We start from the raw sequence: 19,599 nt of genomic DNA, 5'->3' as shown, positions 1-19,599 counted from the left end.
TATATGTTCAGCCCTTCAACCCAAAGGTTCCTAGGGTGGCTAGGGAATCAGTACAGTTACTTAAATCACAGAAGGGGACTGGATCGGGCTGGTGGCCTGGATCCTGACATCTCCCAACTCCAGTGGACTACTTTGACAGGTGGGTGGTGCACCCCCCTGTCAATCACCTGACATCACCATGATTTCACCCTGCATAGTGGAAAGGAAGCATTTCCCTATACACTTCTGACCAGCAGTGGCTGCAAATCCCTCTTCTTTTGCCAGGCTGTTTGACTTCATGTGCTCGTATTTTTAAAAAAAACTGTTTTAATGTACTGTATTTCAAATTGTTATGATCTGCCCTGGGACTTGGGAATGAAAGGCAGGTAATAAATCACCTTACTACTACTACTACTACTACTTCAATCCAGTCTGCAAATGAAGTGTTTGCCTTTACACTTCACTGCAGCAGCTGCTGCCGCTGCCCTCCCCCCACTTCTTTCGCAGTTTCAAATCTGGAGGGCCACAGGCTCTTCATTCTAAGGTGGTTGATTATCCTAAGGGGATAAGAATTGTGTGGGTGGGGGGGGAATCTCCTTCTTCCTTTGTCCATTCCAAAAATTGGTTCTCTCTCTCTCTCTATATATATATAGTGGGAGAGAGAAACTTTGAAAAAACAAAAAACCTCCACAGCTGTAGAGATGCATTCTCTTCAAAAGGGGCATGAGGAGCATAGTTCTACCCTATTGGGTCTCTTTGTGCAATGGGTTGGTTTTCATTTCCACTGTGCGAGACCCTACTTTGTATCGTAGCCATTCACTTATATAAGCAAAAGTAAAAAGGTGCTGTCAGAGTCAGGGCAGTGTCAAACCTTAGAGTAGAGGTGGGTTCCTTTAGTCCTTCAGATGGTGTTTGACCCAGTTCTTATCAACCCCTGCTAGCATGGCCAGTTAACTGAGATGTTGGGAGTTGTAGGCCAGTAACAGCTGGAGAGCCACTCTTTCTCCAGTACTGCTCTAAAGCATGATGGAATGTTGGGTGATAGACATGGGACTTGCACAATGTACGTTATTTCTGAAGAGCATTGCACTAGTTCCAGTCCATAATTGCAGAATGATTTTCATCATTCATCATAGTAACTCATAGGGTGAGTTAATCATGATATTACTGGGTGCAACAGAGAGTTCTAAATCTTATGAATCTATCCTTCCTCTTCCTCAAGCAACACTTTCGTAGTTTGTCCTTTAGCGAATGCTGAATGAGTCGATACGTTCTCTTTCATAAATGACATACACAAATTGTGAATTGTTTGGGAAATCAACTAAATCTATTCTTTGGATTGAATAGTGCAACCTAATTGTTAATAACAGTGACAGCATTGAACATTCTGTTCCAGGGGACAGCTACTATTAAAATCAAATTGAAGTTCTGTGTATTTAATATGCCATTAATGACCAAATCAAAGCTTAATCTGAACCTGTGTTACTCTCAGAACCTTTTTTTAAAAATAATAATAATAATAACCAGAGTTTCTCTTTGGAATATGTGACATGCTGGGTGCAGGGGGACGGTAATAATGAAACACTATGCCTGTTTTCTGCCAAAGGAGACATAAAAAATTCCAAGAAATGTATTTCATGCTCAGACTGAAATAAATCCCACTGAGGGACTCAGCTACAAAATTAGAAGCATTCTTTTACATCCTCCATGAGAAAAGTTGTTGCAAGATAATTTTTATTTTAATATCTGTTCTCAGTTCATTTGAAGGCAAACAGTGCATGTAAAAATGGAGAGAGTTATTATTTTCATTTCAAAGAACAGAATTGTGTATATGAACTAATTTATATGCTTAACTATTTTATGATATTGGGTGATACTTGCAAGACATTTTTCTGTTTGTCCAAATGTTATTTTTAAAAACATCCCTGGCTGAAATGGTTTTGTGAAGCAATTGTTTGAAAGGTTGTTTTAATATACTTTTTTGTAAAAGCAATTTATTGTACAAATAGATGTAATAAGGAAGAATTCTTGCTAGGTGAATAATTGATGATATGATTATGAGACTTCTCTTGTTCCACAGGAGTAACTTTATAGTTTCAGAATGCCCCTTAGCAGAGGTAATAGAATTCAAGTAACTCTAAACGCTGTTACCTTGCTCCGTAAGGATCATATTTTCGGGATTATTTACTTGAGGCACACACCGTGGGAAGATGCTTGCTTAGTCTATACCAAGGTAACTGCCATAGTTAAAAGGTCAACAGCACCCTTAGTTCATAATGGATCACACCTGTATTTGTAAAGCGAGAGGTTGCTTCAGAGTTTACAAAAAGTATGCAAAGATGTACATGTTGAAGTTGTACACTTGGTAAAACATTTGTGCTCTGGGGGCAGAACCAATATGGAAATCACTTGGCAAGTTTGAAATAAGCTACATTTATTAATACTCATTAAAACGATGTACTGAGGATTTCAGTTCCAGCAAAACTATCAGGATTGTTTTGATTTCCCCTCCGCTTTTTAACCCTGTTATTTGCTTTCTAAGTTGTTTCGATTCAAAATATCACATTCTAAAATTGTTGAGTACTAATGAGCATTGATTCTATGACTCCTCAAGAGGGTGTGATGCTTTAGAAACAACTAGGTTGATGTCACCAGTTGGTCTAGCATTGCATCTCAGACTGTGTTGCTTACCAGTGTTGCACAAATAGAGATTAGAAGTATACTCCCAGATATTTATTTACTCCCCACACCACCACTGTGAGCCCCCCCCCCCCGGATCACCAAGCACTCTCCATTATAGTTTTTTGGGTGAAATATGAAGGAGTGTCTCCACTTACATCGCCCAGCCCGGACACTGAGGTTCAGCTCCAAGGGCCTTCTGGCAATTTCCCCACTGTGAGAAATGAAGTTACAGGGAACCAGGCAGAGGGCCTTCTTAATAGTGGCACCTACCCTGTGGAACACCCTCCCATCACATGTCAAACTGATAAACAACTATATGATTTTTAGAAGTCATCTGAATGCAGCTCTGTTCAGGGACGTTTTTAATGGTTGATGTTTTATTGTGTTTTTAATATTTTGCTAGGAGTTGCCCTGAGTGGCTGGGGCAAACCAGCCAGATGGGCAGCATAAACCGGTCCATCCATCCATCCACCCATCCCCTACTGTCCCTTTTACATGTTAGGGGCATCACTGGGGGAGGCTACCTATCTAACACAGGATAAGGTAAAACGGACTCTGCTATGGATATGTCCTCTAAATGCATGGGTGTTGAGGAAGTGATAGTGTGTGTGTTGTGGGGATCAGGTCAGCAGATGCAGCCCTTCTCTCCCCGTCATGCAGTTGTTTGAAGGACAGTGCCCAAGTAGGGCTTAGGTCTACCACTGATCAATTTTATTTTCTCGCTTATTTGGAGCATTTCGACACACCTTAGCTCCTTGCTATGTGTGCATTGGGTTCCAGGTTTAGGCTGCATACTATGCTCACTCAGTAGGAGTTCTTTTTGTGTAGATAAACATAGGACTGTGCTGTTAGTAGCTTGACTGTAACCTGTGTGTATATAAAAAAACTGCAACAATTGGTTTAGATTCTTGCTGTTGTGGATTTGTAGCGTTTTACTCTGCAGAATTTTAGTATGCTAGTGGAACATGCAGTCAAGAGTGTGGACTTCTCATTGTCATCCCAGAGAGACTTTGGCTGTGTACACATTACCAGCTTAAGTGCAGCTAGGTGGTTCTTTTCATCAGTTCAAATTGAGGGTGTCTTAAGGGGAAATGCAATATTTCATAATAAATAGCAAGAAAGATATGGATAATGGCTAACTGCTGCGTATACACTGCTTCCCCAAACAGCAGTTAGGGTCACAGTAATGGGAGTGTGTAAACAGCCTTTGTGGCTGTGAGTGGACACCCACAGAGGGCAAGCTGTTTTCAAGGAACTAAGCCCATAAATTGACATTGGCTTTTCTTTTGCCTTTTTGGGTGTTGGGTAGAACCCTGACGTTTCTCAGTCAGAACTGCAAGCTTTTGCAAAGCTCCTTTGTAATGCTCTGTTTTTAAAAGAACTGCACCAGAAGTGCTCGAATGTCCAGCATACCTCAGGATATGTTTTAGTTAGGAAATCTCAGTAGTTGCTGTCAAATCTAGAGATGTCTGGGGAAACTGGCCAGAACAGAAGCACAAATATGACTTCAGTAGGCCCGTTAGTTTTGCCTTGTTGAAGCATGATGTAAAAACACTTATCATATCCCCGTTTGTGTTTCTGTCCTTTCTTTTCAGGGATGCCCTCTGCCTGTTCACTAGTTACATTCCTTTTAGCACTTTCCACCAGTTTCATCTCTGGAGAAACAGAAGTAAAGTTCACCGGACAAACAGAATTTATTGTTAATGAAACATCTACCACAGTTATTCGTCTAGTTATTGAACGAACAGGGGAACCAGTGAATGTTACAGCAATTGTAGCGGTAAGAAATGTTGCTAATCTGCTTTTTTGTTATATCAAAGTTATACACTGAGCATTAGCTACAATGAAAACAAACAAACTAGCAAACCAGATGACTGTTTTTGGCTGGAGTGGGCATATCCATTTGTTCTTGGAAAACCAGGGAGAAAATTGGTTCTTTACTAGATTGAGGAGCAGCACAAACACCGTATGTTCTACCCCACAGCTGGAGGCAGTATACCTCTGAATGCTAATTGTTGAGAATTGCAGGTGGGGAGAATTCTGCTGCAATCAGGTTCTGTTGGCAAGCTTCCCATAGGCATCTGGTTGGCTTCAGACTAGATGGGCCATTGGCTTGATCCAGCAGGCACATCTTGCAATCTTATATAGGAAATGTACTATTGCAGCAATAAAGTTGCTTGTTTTAATAATGGCACAGGATATGCATTGGAGCACAAGTGTTTAATTGTTTCTGTTGTGTGCAAATTGCAGATTCACGGTGAAAACACAGGTGATTTTTTTGACACCTACGCAGCAGCATACATATCTGAGGCAGAAACAAACCGAACTGTGTACATTTCTGTATGTGACGATGACCTTCCGGAGGCTGATGAGACATTCATATTTTATTTGACATTACAGGTAGGCACTAATTTTTCTGACTAAGCTGAGGTACATGTGTGGCCTTAGTGGAAGAAGAGCTGCTCCTTCCCATGTTGTTGGTCTAGGCCAGCCATCACCACCCTGAGTCCCTCCAGGTGTTTTGAACTACAACTCTTAGTGCCAGACAGTTCCTGATGGGAGTTGTAGTCCAAAACAGTTTAAGGGCTCCTGGATAGCAAAGACTGATTGAGCAAAGGTTCTTCAACATTTTAGGTATGCTTCAATGTTTTAAAACTTTGGTTAGGTTTTGAAGTGAAAGGAAGAAGGAAATACATCCATATAGAGAGTTGGGCAACAAGCTTCACATCTGAAAATAGTGAAGGGGCAGGATCCATTAAAATGTAAATAAATAAAACATACGTAATGACTCCTGGAATTATTTTTGAATATTGTTGTGATTTTCATGAAATGTATCAGCAAGTAGAGCTGTTTAAAAGTTAGTTTTCAGATACTTGCCATCTGTAAACTTATCAGTCACTACTGACTAGACACAGTTCTCCTTCCCTTGTAGTAGTCTGATCCTCCTTTTAAAAGAGTCGTTCATTATTTTGTTAAGTGAAATGGTTATTTGATATTTTTGTGTTTGAACTTGTAATAATGTCTTTCATTTATTATTGATGATTGGCATTTTATGGGTGAGCCTCTGAACATTCACAATATTTCCAGCCATGTTCTCTAGGAGGTGTTCTCGGGCTCTTCTAAGCAAATAATTTCAATATAAAAGCACATATTGTATAGCAGCTTAAAATCGCAGAAATGTCCTTCTAAATTAAAACATGAACTATAAACTCTGAGAGCAAGACAGGGGCCTTCTGCTATAGTTGTATAGTTGCATTTATAATATTGCATGCTGAGTCTGCTAAATTCATTGAGTTATATTGTGCTTATGGTGGTGAAATCTCAAACTGGCTGAGATGGTGTGATGTCACGGACTGTTCACAAATGGCTCAGGGAAATTTTCAGTAGTGGAATGTACTTGTTGAGAAGCAAATAAAAAGTTGTTTTCCTGGGTGGGTTTAAAACTTCAGGCAGATCCTGGGGGAGCAGGTAGGAGGAGCTGCGTGGGGCAGGCTGAGGGCCTAAGTGGGAAGAGGTCTTGGGAAGTATGAAATGGATAGACAAGAAACCCACAGGCAAGGTTACTGAAGAAAGCTGACAAAGTAATATGCTGCAAAATAAGAACTTGAGAGAAAGGCTAACTGTAAGAAACTGTTAAGCAGGTGAATTTTTTCCTATCATTTAACTCATTGCCAGAGGCGAGTTTAGGGCAGTGAGACCAGTTCCGCCGCACTGGGTGCCGAGCCTAGGGGGCGCTGCAGGGCATTGCAGCTATGACATAGTGAATTGAGCAGAATGGAAGGCAGGAGGCAGAGGCGCACCAGATTTTGGGCTTGCACAGGGTGTCTGTCCTTGCCCAAAAGCATTTCACTGTGCTAGGCTGCTGTTATAGAAGACAACTGTATCACCCTGAGGCAGTGGTGGTGGGAGCTGATTTTATTCCCTTGTTATTGTCTGACTTCCTGGCTAGTGTGTCTAATCCATTCTTTTAAAAGTTTAGTGAGCTTTATACTATCATAAATTTGTTAGTCTTCCATAATAATGTTCTACAATAATGCAGCCATTGCAAAATCTACCTTTCTGTGTGCTCCTCTCCTTTGAGGTAGATGACGTTGCTAAGAGGGTCATCTTGGTCAGTTTTAGAATACTTCTTCCTTCTTGTCCCCCTCCCGCCGCCTTTTCCCTGTTGTTGTTCAGATTTGCATTTTCAATGAAGACAGGTCACTGAGACAGCTTCCGCTATATTTCAAACATGGAAGCAATGCTCATTGTTTTCTCATTTGTCTTCTCTCCCCTGTCCGCTGTGCATTACAAATAGCAAGTCCCTGTGATTTATGAATACTGTACAGTGAACATGTTATACAAAGATTTTTCATAATGTCAGTGTTCCTTTGTTTTATTCTGGTTCAAGATCATCACCAATGGACCTAAAAAGATCCCCAAACTCCAGATTCTTGGGTGCTGGTGGGAAACAGATGCTTCTCATGTAGCTCCTTATTGCTATGGTATCATTAATATTGTCAAGCTATGATTAATGATCTCCGAAGTTTGTGTCAAACACGTTGTTGTTTAACCAGACTGAGTCTATAGAATTTGTATCCCATGAAACGTTAGTGCTTTTGGAGCATTCAGTTGACTTGAATACCTTTCCTTGGAATGTGTCATTAAAGAGAAATTCCTTTACCCTGAAAATAAACACTATTGAATACAGGGCCTTACTGAAACCTCCTTCCACCATGTATAGATTGACTGGTCCATTTACAGTGCACCGTTTTAATTTTCCATATTGTGTGCCTTGTTTGTTCTAGAATCCACCTCCAGGAGTAAAGCTTGGGTTGCCCAGAGCTGTATCTGTAACTATTTTATCAAATGACAATGCCTTTGGAATCATTTCTTTTGATATGGTATGTTTTCATCTTCTGTACCTTTTGTTATTTGAAATTGAATGATGGGGATATTTATCAGATGAACAATATAGACGTCAGTGGGAAAATGGACATCTTCCTGGGTACCTGTGACATAGTGGTTAATGAGTGAGAGTTCAGCTCTCTCCACAGGCATAAATGCCATAGGTTTCTTTAGATAAACTACTTTCTTTCATCTGTGGTTCCTTTACCTTAACCCCATTCTGCCGGTTCAAGAAATCTATCCAGTGAAAGGCTTTGAGACTGCTCAAGTGATCAGCACATTTAAAAGCCCTTGGTGTGAAGACGTTACTTTTGCTACTTAACTGAGCAGGTTGTAGAGTTGTGTCAAAGCAGCCTGTGTGTGGACTCTGGCTTGTTGGGCTCATTATGACCTCATAGACTATGACATTACAGATGAGCCAGTGGCAACCATGGAGTTTGACACTTGGGTAGGAGATCAGGGAGCCTAATGCATTCCTAAATAAGCTGAAGAAAGTGATCAAGTATTGACTTCGGAGGAAATGGTAGTAGGACAAAAAAGTTGTACAGTCCTTTCCGGGGCCATTTATCACTTAAGGTTTAGACAAAAGAAGAATAGTGTGTTGTACTACTACTTGGAAGAAAGCACTAAGATTATTGTTAAAATGTTCTTGGTGAGCGTCCTAATCAGTGAAATAATTGTGGGTGAGTTGTTGTTTTTTTTTAAAAAAGTTATTTTATCAAGGCAAGTAAGATAGCAAAGACAAACAGAATACAGAGGCAACAGAGAAGGGAGGCAAATAATTTGAAGACACCGTCTGCCATACTGACACATCCTTAGCTAGTCTATAGGTATGATGATGATGATGATGATGATGATAACGATAACAACAACAACTGACCTTACAGGGCAAATTTACCTGTTGTGCCCATTGTTTGGAGGTGAAGAGAAATAAAGACTGAGTTAAAAATTGAGAGTGTGAGTTTGGCTGATTATCTTTATAATAATTTTTAAAAGACAAGATTTTGGAAATCTGCTTGCCCTTATCTCTTGAAATGTGGATGTCAAATTTGCTGCTGCTTTCAGTAAAATTCTTTAGCAAAACTTTCAGCTGCTGTTTTTATGTGACTAGATTAGTTGAACATCTGTTTTAATAATTTCAAAAAGCAATATAAATAATGTAACACAAAAGCCTTTTAATTGGCTTGTAGTGGCCAAAATGTTTAAATTGAGGATACACATTTCCATATTCGTTCAAAACAAAATATTTATCTCTGTTGTCTTCCATGCCTTTGGTTGCTGGGAAATGAAATGCTATCAGTGGACCACTTCACAAATTGGATTAACTTGTCTCTGGGAGTTTGCATTTCTATGGTAACAGCCCTTTGTACATTCTGCAGTTGGGATATTTTATCAGTATCTGATTGTCTGTTTCTCCTCTGTCCCCTTTCTCCCTCCCTCCCTCCCATTTTAGCCTGCCTTAATCACAGTTAGTGAGCCCAAAGGTAGGAATGAATCTGTGCCTCTCACTCTAGTTCGGGAGAAAGGTACCTATGGAACTGTGACTGTGATTTATGTGGTAAGTATGTTGAAATAACTACCTTTAAAAGATTTTTTTAAAGTGAATCTGGTGAGGCTTGGAATTCTAAATAAATATAGCATCTCTGAAATGACTTTCCTAATTGTTTATAAGTTTGTAGTTAGATAACTGAGAGCTAAGGCGTGATCTGGCCCCATGATCTCCCTAGTGGTGGCTTGTGATTAAGGACCTTAAGCCAGGAATGCATGATACCTAAAATCTGAGAGAAAGGAATTCTTCTCTGTGGAGGACGAAGAATTCCTGTTATATCTGGGAGCTGCAAGCTCAGAGCTCTGAATCAACTCATTGAATACCTAAACCTATTCACTCACCTTGGATACCTGCTGGAGAAGATAGGATGTAGTTTAAAGCCATCTGTGGTGTCACATTGCATAACCCTAAGCCAGAACACCACTCTGTAGAATTCCTTGCAGCTTTGCTTGAGAGACCAGGCTCTGACAGTCATCAAGCTATGCTTTGGAATACAAGGGGGCAATTGCACTGCAGACCTTTTAAGCTCAGCATGTTAACTTCTGCCAGGGTATTCCCTGCCCTTGCAAAGCCTGTCTCTTTACCCTGATATCTGAAGCTTGTTACCCATTGGTCAACAGCTGCTTCAAGATCAGTATTCTCCATGCTTTTCTTAGTGCCCCAAAGGTTCAACAACCTGGCTTGAACAGGGCAGTTATGTAAAATTTTGAATGAGACTGATTTATTGCCACCTTTCTCCCCAGGAGATAAATGGGAAGTATTACAAGTTTCTCAGTCCTGAGAACAAGACTGGTCCTATAAAATAGGCATACTTTGGGAAGTATAAGATTTATTAAAGCTCAAACAAACAATATAAACAAACACATTCCTCTGTTTAGATTTAATTGCAAAATGCAGCCGGCATAGCTTATATGGTTTGGTGGGTGGGGGTTACCATTATTTAAATCAGCAGTTCTCAACCTGTGGGTCCCCATATGTTGTTGGACTACAACTCCCATCATCCCTGAGCTCTGGCCTTGCTAGCTAGGGGTGATGGGAGTTGTAGTTCACCAACATCTGGGGACCCACAGTTTGAGAAAGGCTTATTTACATAATTGCCTTCCGAATTCTTATTGGTACTGTGGGGAATGTTCTCTCATCTTGAATATCAAAAGATTATCCAACTCTATCAAGGAGGCTTGCTTGCTTTTTAGAACTTATTACAATGGTTGGAGCCATCATCTATGTTTACTGAACAGGCACAATGTTTCTTCACAGGTAGAAGGTGGTCCAAATCCTGCTGAAGAAGACTTGAGCCCAGCAAGAGGAAATATCACCTTTCCTCCTGGAACAGCTGTATTGATTTTTAACTTAGTTGTTCTTGATGACCAGGTGAGAGAGCATATCAACAATTTTTGAAGGTTTTGAACTGTGTATCATAAGGTTGAAATAAATAAGGCAAGATTGGCTGTCAGGAGTCCAGGTCCCCCGCTTGATAACACAGTAGGCGTAGGTAATTAAAAAGGAGGATTTATTGCAAAAACAAACAGATAGCTCTAGACGGCTCTAACGCAGCCGCTGGCATTATCACTCAAGATGACCCTTCTGAAGCTCCTTCCGGTTCTTACAGAATATATTGAACCATCGCCCCTTGTATTGTCTCTTGTATTGCTTCCTATCTAGCAGCATTCGCAGACTCTTTGGACTTATTAGATTAGCTCCAACTTCTTCCTGTTCTGACAGACTGTCCCTGTGTCTGTTCGGTGTGTTTGAGCTTCCTGAGAGTTTTGGCTGTGTTCTAGCCCACTCTTTGTTGTTCCCTTGACAACCGGCATTCCAATGTCCAGAGGAGTCACCACTGTCTGCTGTGTTCTTTGCTCAGCCTGCGTCAAATCTAAACCTCTCTGTTCTGCAGAAGGCTGTAAAGTTCCACTAGGAGCTGGCTCATTCCTGACATTGGTTCACCCTAGACTGGTGAACTTGAATGCCTCTTACTCAGAATTACTATCACTGACAACAGTAGAAATACTAAAGAGATTTATACCTCCTTTCTTTGATGGCTTGCCACTAGCTGCTGGAAACTTTTTTAAAATTGATCAGACAGCCTTTTTGGTCAACAGAGGTGATTTTATTTCTTGTTGTTGGATGCTTCTTTTAGCTGATTGGTGTTTTTATCCACTTTTTAAACTAGGCTTTTTATGTCCTTTGAGAGCATCAACAAAGATATAGATAGAAGTGATCCAGTTGGCATTGTGTACTTAGACTTTCAAAATGTTTTTGACAGAGTACTTCATCAAAGACTCCTGAGTAAGCTCAGTAGTCCTGGGACTCAGCAGTGCTGATTAAGGAATGGGAAACAGAGAGTTGAAATAAATGGGCAGTTTTCCCAATGGAAAGATGTAGGAATTGGAGTTTCCCAAGAATCTGTATTGGGACATTTGCATCCTTACTTGCTCATGAATGATCCGAAGAAGTGTGAGCAGTGAGGTAGCAAAGTTTGCTGATGATACCAAATTGCTCAGGGTGGCATTGGTAACCTCACAGTTGTATAATTATATATACTTCTATCATGCTGCTTCTTCCTTGCCTTTTCTGTGAACTGAAAAGTCCCCAGTGCTGTAACTTTTCCTCATGACATGAACAAAATTGATTGTGCTGAGAACTGGTGAGACTTAGATATTTTGTGGGCTCAACTGAATTGGGAGTGCAAGTCAATGTCTGTTATGAAAGCATAAGCAGTACAAACAAGGAATGAAGTTGGCTGTGACTGCAAAGACAAGTTGAATGGCCACTCTTGAATGCAATCTCTGAGAGTGACCAATTAGCAGATGACTATGAAAGGAAATAAAAAGGTGAGGAGTTGGGACTTGGAGCCTCCTTTGAAAGTTCAAGGCAATAGCTTTGCCTCAAAAGGATTTACACACTAAAAAAATTGAGTATTTGCCATCAGACTGTCTCTCAGGAGCAATTAACTGCTTTTGAGTCTCAAAATCCAGGAATAGGTGCTTGTGTTTATCAAGCCAATTTGCTCTGTGACCAAAATGACTAAGGAATTAATTCTTCTGTCAAGATTTTAAGGGCAGAAGGTTTTTTTGTGGATTGACATTTGTTCTGATTCAGCAGCAAACAGCAAGTTTTCCCAAAGAAAGCAGTGGGGCAAATGAAAACCACTTGGACCTGTGCCTTGAAAGCGTGTGACAAAGCAGAAAACCTCTCAGACCTGTGCTTTCCAGGCACAAGACAAGCGACAATGTAGACAAGCCCTAACTGTAGGAAATTTATAATACTGTTTATGCTAGTGAGCATTTGTGGGTATAGGAATCAGTTCACATAGTATGGAGTTGACAAATTGATAAAGTCTTTTGGTCCCTGCTTATAGGTATTTTTATGCTGTTTCATAACTGGAAGGAATTTTACCTGTCTATGTATGATTTTGGGCATGAGTTTTTGTTTTGTTGTCTTCCATATAGAGAAAACTTTGGTTGTTTTCCTGTATGCACATCATCACAACTAGCTGGGAGTTAGAACCCTGCATGCCCTCATGGACGGGGGGGCTTAAGGGTGAAGGCTCATGGTCCAGCTGGCTTCAAAGACTGGCACAACCTACACCCCAAGTTTGGTGGTGAAAGGCAATCAAAAGTTGATTCAAACCATCTGCTGGCTTAAGCTGTTCTTCTTTCTCTGGCTTCCTCTTTTAGCAGATGGGCTACTAGACCTGCATTTTTCATCCCTTTTAAAAAGCAAAGTCATAGAGGCTGCAGCCAGTACTGTAGTTGCTTTTAAACCCAGTTCTTTGTTGGTTCTCATCCTCTCCACCACCCCATGTTTTCCCTACTACATGCATAGAATAATTTTTTTAAAAAGCTTTAAATCAGTATAACCTGAAAATATGTGCAGAGATAGTTGATGAGCATCAGAAAAGGATCAGAGATTGGAATTCTATGCAATTGAATACAAAGGGGGGGGGGAGTCTTAAAAAGAAGCATCATATTTTAAAAATTAGATGGCAGGCTGAAACTGTAAAGTGTTCCTATTATTAAAAAAGATGAATAATCTGAGTGAGGTGTGCATTTTTCTCTTAGTGCATCTATGCTTCAATGATCTTTTACACCAATATTTTATAGGGTAAGGAAATGCAGGATTTCTTTTTCAGTAACAAGAAATTTGTTGATTTGCACATATTTACCTTTGATTTATCCTTAATCATTATATATATATTTTTCTAGATACCAGAAGATGATGAAAGATTTATTATTCATCTGAAAAGTGTAGAAGGAGGAGCTGAAATCAATACCTCAAGAAATTCTGTTGAGATTATTATTAAGAAAAATGATAGCCCGGTGCGATTCACTCAAAGTGTTTATATGGTGCATGAAGAGGACGATATACTAACAATCCCAATTGCTCGGGGTAAAGATGATGATGGAAACATAATTGGACCGGATGAACATGAAGTCTCTATTCGCTATGCTGTTGTAACTGGGAATTCAACAGCACATGCACAGCTTAACTTAGACTTTCTAGATCTACAGCCAAACACAACTATCATTTTCCCACCTTCGGTGCATGAATCTTACATAAAATTCAAAATCATTGATGATGCCATACCAGAAATTGCTGAGACATTTCATATCATGCTACTTAAGGACACTTTGCAAGGAGATGCTGTTTTAACAAACCCATCTGTTGTCCAAATTACCATTCAGCCCAATGATAAACCTTATGGAGTACTATCCATCAACAACATCCTGTTTACTCGGCCAGTTGTTATTGACGAAGATCAAATGTTAAGGTACTGTTTCCTTTTATTACACTGGAAATGCTAAGGTAGATTTAGCAGAAAACTAGCTAGAATTTATTTGAGAAAACAAATTTGGGCTGGGAAAATGCTTGTATTTCCTTGTTGGTAACTGTTATCAGGGCTGTTTAGCACTGAATTATGCTTTGCCTTGCTCTTAATGAATGCCTTAAATTGAATTAGGACTAGTGCTTTGGTTAGAATTCATAGGGAACCTACGTAAGTCTTCAGATTCCTGCTGCAGTTGTTCACCCTCCAGTGTGTGGAGGGCTGTACGGGTGGGTGTAGAGATACATCAGAGTGGGTGGAGCTACCACATCTATCCTTGCTCCATGTGTCATTATGTGCTGGGCATGGTGCCTGAAGAGTGCTAAGGTCTGTCCATCTGCACCCTAGGTGTTCTGAATAAAGGAATGGATTGTCATGAACCCAGCAGTGCTGTCATGATTGAGCCTGGGTTGGCAGGCTTTGACTGAAGAGGAGGAGGAAATGGGATGGATGAACTGTTGGGAACCTTGGTTGGAAGAGAAATCTCCCCTTTCCACCTTCCTCTGACCTTCCTGTGGAGCACAGGGCGTTAGTGGAGGCTGGGGAGGACTTTGCTCAGCTGAGTGGGGAAACTGAGCTGGAGCCAGTGTCAGCTGAAGAGGGGCTGGAACAGGTGGATGCACTTATGACACCTAGAACCAGGTGTCAGCTTTGCAGATGGGAGGAGATCCACCCAACCCAGTGGAGTGCACACTTGTAGTCTTGGCTTTCCCACAAGGCGAGAAAGCCTAACCAGTTAGTCTGATACACTTTGTCTTTAAATGCTAGTGGATGGGGCTGGGAAAATTTCTGGGGCATCTTTGTCACTTCTGCCCGGTTTTATACTTCCTTCCCTGATCCTGAGCCGTGACTCCTGAGCATTGTGTCTGCTGCTGAGCCAGAACTGTTACCTGCCTGACTAAAAGTCTTCCTTACTTACAAGTTGGAGCTTCTGTCTGCATGTGTTGGGTAGGAGAATTTGGATTAGAAGAATAAACACTGCACAGGACAATAGCCCAGGAAACAGTGCAATAACACTGAGTGGGGAATTATGATGAACAACAGAGATCAGACACAGACACCATTCAACTTATTTGTCAAGTCAGTTTGCATAGTTAACAATAGTTTAACTTTACTCAGGAAGGGCATTTAACTCCTGCAGTGTTTATATATTGGAGTAACTTGTAGGTTCATTTGAGTGCTTCATTATAACTCTAGTGTTTCACTAGAGTTAAAATTAGAAAATTGTTTGTTAATTTCTGTTTGCAACCTCTAGGTACGAAGGCATCACAGTTGTACGAAATGGTGGAACACATGGAAATGTTTCGGTTTCCTGGATTATAACCCGCAACAGCAGTGACCCTTCGCCTGTGACTGCAGACATCACTCCAGACTCGGGGGTATTGCATTTTGCTCAAGGGCAGCTGATAGCATCACTTCCTCTGAACATTGTTAATGACAATTTCCCTGAAGAGGCACAGCCATATCTGCTTAGGATTCTGGCTCATACAATAAAGGGGGGTGCGGAAGTGAGTGAACCAGCTGAGGTAGGTCTCCATTTATTCACCTAAAGAAATACAAGCGTTATAGCAAGATGCCAATTTTATCCAATTAGTATAATTATTTAAACCAATTATTTATGTAATTGATATATTCTTTATTTTACAATCCTGTCTGGCATCGTTGCTTCTCCAGTCTGTTGCTGCTGTTGATCAGCTGCATTGCATTGACACTTAAACCTTATACCTCAGTAAAATTAGCTTTCTTATTCTAGGAGTCGGTAGTGGTGTTTGTGTTGGTTTCTAATAAGATGCTCTCATTCAGAACCCCTCATTGCTAACAGTTTATTGATAAGTAGGACTACGTCACAATGCTAGGTAGCTAATCAGATGGAATGTGCCAGCTTAAATGTCCAAATCACCTTTGCAATTGACCACTATTTTATCTAGTTCTTTTCTCCTGATCTTCTTAGCTGCCAACGCATATAGTGCTGCTTTATAAATTACGAAGTCATCAGTATCACTCAGCAGCCATTTCACCCTTTCCGCCCTGTTTGAGTGTGTTCCATTCGTAAGCAGGGGTTTTATTAATCGGTCTCTTGGTTCTATATATAGCGGGCATTGCAATAAATAGTGGTACAGGTCCTCTACGCAAGGTTGCCCACACAGACCAAGTCTCTCCCTGTACTGTACTTTGCCGTACCAACCATCCACCACTGCCAAGGGCATCGATTGGAATCATAATTCTGTAAAAGTGATTCTAAGTATGGCAAGTGGGAGCCTTGTCAGATAACTAGCTCGGCTGTGCTCCGTTTTGATAAGTGGGAACCATGGTGAACTTTTGGTAGAGGCAATTGTGGTTGAATCCCTTTCTGCATCGCACCTGAAGAGACAATCTCTTAAGTGCCTCTTATCCATCTTCATGATCACCTGAAGATCTTGTAATTGATATTGGGACAAGAGGGATTGGATGCCATCCTTCCAACATTTGGTCTGTTCTCATTCTGAGGTAGCTAATCATATTTGGCTACATGATGACATCAGGGCAAACAAAATAAATCCAGGAAGGTAAAGCCTTATTGTTCAGTTACACAGGGGATCCCAAGCAATCAGTGTTAGTGCTGTGAATGTGGTGGCATTGCTCCGCTGCGTTGCTGGTTGGATTTTAAGTTGCAGTCTCAGTGAGATCAAACAAAACCAACTGAGAGAGATGAGGAGAGAAGGCAGTGTCAATAAATAGGCAAAACATTTTCCCAGGCACTGCTGAAAAATCCTCAGAGAGAAGCTTTTCAGTACTACTGAAAACTTTATTTATTTATTTATTTATTTATTTATTTGCTATGCTTTACACTACTGGAAAAGTAGTTTTGCTCAGAGCTAGCTTCCTCCCACTCATAGAGATACTATGGAATAATATTCCTGCCTAAGTTAGCATATTAGGATGCTATGCTAAATTGGACAAGAGTCTGATGCCCCTGTTACCTGAAAGGGTTCACCTCTGTCCTGAAGAACTTCTGCCGTTGAACTTAAGTGTCTCAGCAACCCTTTGTGGGATCCATTTGGCTGTTCCTTTCAGGACATCCTGGTGATGATGCAGTTTTTTTGATACTATTGCATGTTAGATGGATTTCCACATTATGATCACTTTGATTAGCTAGCAAAATGTTCAAGGGTAGAATGAGTGGAGTAGCAATATGTTCTGCTTAAGACCCTCTATACTTGACCTTCCTGGTCATGTTAGCCAGTTGCTCCTTCTTTTGATGAGTTGCTACAATAAGCAGCTTACTTCCAGCTGCTGACATGAGCGTGGGAAAATTCCGGGAGCACAACAAAGTTTGTCACACATCCTTTACATGGCAGTGCTTGTTCACTGTTAGCACGAGCACTGTTAGCTACCACAAGTGGTGGGGTCGTGTAAAATCAGTTAGTTCTGTGGATGCATTGCCTGTCTTGGGAGTGATAAAAATCTCACAATCCAATCAATACTTACAATGGTGATCTGATAATTAATTTATTATGATTTCTAATGGTAATTTGCTCTTAACATGAATACTTTGTTGTCATTCTTGTAGCTTTTGTTCTACATTCAAGACAGTGATGATGTTTATGGTGTAATAAAGTTCTACCCTGCAGAGGATCAGAGGATAGAAAGCAGCCCCGATGGACGTTTTTTGTCTCTTAGCTTTGCAAGGCAAAAGGGAACAGTGGGAGACGTGAGACTGTCTTATACAGTCCTGTATATTCCTGCTGGACCTGTGGATCCTGAGCGAGCTAAAGAAGGTGTTCTAAACATTTCGGGAAGAAGCACCCTCTACTTTCCAGAAGGAAGAACTAGAGAAATTATAAAAGTACCAATAAGAAATGATGCGTTTCTTCAAAATGGGGCCCATTTCTTAGTACAGGTATGTGATATGGTGTAAAATTGTCATAATTTTTATGTGACACATCAGTTTAATTTCTTATCATAGCATCAATAACATGAAGCGTCCCCTTCATGTTGCCTTATTAGGGAAGTCTAATGTTTTTCTTGGATAAACCTTATTTCTACATGCACAGTTTAGAATGAGGTTTGTGGAAAGACGAAGTGACATGAGAACGCAATTGAAATTAAAGAAAACATTGGTAAGAAAGAAAAGATTAATTATTAACTGGGCATTTTTCAGTGCCGTAGCCAGTTCAGTCACCTGGTATAGCCTGAAATATAACTCTGTAAAAATATTTCTGTACATTCCAAATTCAAAAGAATACGTAATTCTTTAAAGAACTTAGCTAGGTCAAGAAAATATGTAAAGCATCAGTGGATAAAATGCCCTTTGGGAACCTCATCCACCAAACTTTCTGTTACTCTTGCATTTCCCCATGGGACTTTGTTCTGTTTGGCTCTTTTAAAAGTATCAGCAATTATAATAGCAACAATTGAAACCAGTTCTGCTGTGTGCTTTTTGGGGAGTTTGGATGCCCGTCCAATCCCAATCCCAGGAACCCACACTGTTATAAAATTGATAATAAAAATAAAAGTTGGGATGCTATGTTTTTGCTCAGTTCTGTGAATGGAAGGAGCTCCTTCTGTGCTGTTACATGATCCTTCTATTTTATTAGAGTCTGTCTTGATTTTTTTAAAATAAGTTGGTGGTTTCCAAATATTTTAAATAAATAAATAAATAAATAAATAAGTAAATAAATAATGTTCATGATGTGAAAAGTTAGGACCCATGATAATGCCTCCAAAACAGAGAAGCCACAAAATATTGTAGAAAATTTTGTATGAATATCATGGAAATGGATTTTGTTTATTTCCTTTTCCATCTCCTGCAACTGTTTCCCTTCTCTATGTACATTCATTGGGAGTTCAGTGTAGGTTCTTCAGCAGGTTCTAACATCTCCTGGGCATTAATTTACTGGATCCTGGAGTCTTCCTCTCCAAAATGGTTCAGTTTGGTGGAAGAATGCCTGTTCACAACCTTCAGCAATTTACAGTTACTTATTCTGATGCAGAACTGCACATGTGATTGCATGTTTTCCTTATATGTTCAAATGTGACAGGCATAAAGGTCTGTAGATGTAAATTAGTGTTTTCCCAGAATAACTGAGAAGTGGAAATAATCTCTTCCTATCATGGGAATTATGTGTTACCATTTTTTGCAGCAGGATTCTGCAAAATCCAGGTCGGATATTTGCAGCTTACATTAAAAATATGCAATAACTAGTTGTCCTATAAATCATTGTACCATATGTAGGAATGGCAGAGAATCTTAAAATCTTTATTCCTCTTATTGCAGCTTGAAAAAGTTGAACTGCTGAATATCACTCCTCTAGTTCCACCTGTAAGTCCTAGACTAGGTGAAATTCAAAACATCTCCTTAAGAATTACGCCTGACATTGCAAATGGAGAAATTGGCTTTATCAGCAATCTTCCAGTAATTTTACATGAGCCAGAAGATTTTGTTTTTACAGTAGTAAGTAAATCTTTCTTTAAATGTTGTTCTTGCATACTGCACATTTTCTTCAGAGAAAGTACAGGGTCTGCCTTCACTTAACACGAACTTCTGCAAGCTAGTGGAAAATAATTTATTTTGCAACACTTATTCAAAATATTTCTCATGCCTTGTCATCATGGTTCTGCAATGAAGAAAAATAATCTTAACAACTCTGAATCACAGTTAAATTGAAATGTCACCATTTGTTCCCTGCAACCTATG

At 40.1% G+C, this 19,599-nt stretch overlaps 1 protein-coding gene across 5 annotated transcripts in view; it reads left to right on the top strand.

Moving 5' to 3' along the window:
- The window catches only part of ADGRV1 (adhesion G protein-coupled receptor V1), a 230,132-nt gene that overhangs the window by 5,672 nt on the left and 204,861 nt on the right, over nucleotides 1-19,599 (top strand). For 3 of the 5 annotated variants that reach the window (XM_083403548.1, XM_083403550.1, XM_083403552.1), the window contains exons 2-10: nucleotides 4,257-4,441; nucleotides 4,912-5,061; nucleotides 7,449-7,544; nucleotides 9,002-9,106; nucleotides 10,355-10,468; nucleotides 13,303-13,868; nucleotides 15,178-15,448; nucleotides 17,473-17,802; nucleotides 19,180-19,356. In XM_083403548.1, the coding sequence (XP_083259674.1) occupies nucleotides 4,257-4,441; nucleotides 4,912-5,061; nucleotides 7,449-7,544; nucleotides 9,002-9,106; nucleotides 10,355-10,468; nucleotides 13,303-13,868; nucleotides 15,178-15,448; nucleotides 17,473-17,802; nucleotides 19,180-19,356 (1,994 nt within the window). Of the gene's footprint in view, nucleotides 1-4,256; nucleotides 4,442-4,911; nucleotides 5,062-7,448; nucleotides 7,545-7,992; nucleotides 8,072-8,097; nucleotides 8,232-9,001; nucleotides 9,107-10,354; nucleotides 10,469-13,302; nucleotides 13,869-15,177; nucleotides 15,449-17,472; nucleotides 17,803-19,179; nucleotides 19,357-19,599 lie in introns of those variants that run through there. The other 2 variants (XM_083403549.1, XM_083403551.1) reach the window with 2 other exon arrangements.

The sequence above is a fragment of the Podarcis tiliguerta genome, assembly GCF_965153285.1.
Source record: "Podarcis tiliguerta genome assembly, chromosome: 11".
Lineage (NCBI taxonomy): Eukaryota > Metazoa > Chordata > Lepidosauria > Squamata > Lacertidae > Podarcis > Podarcis tiliguerta.
This window is presented reverse-complemented; position numbering and strand designations above follow the sequence as displayed.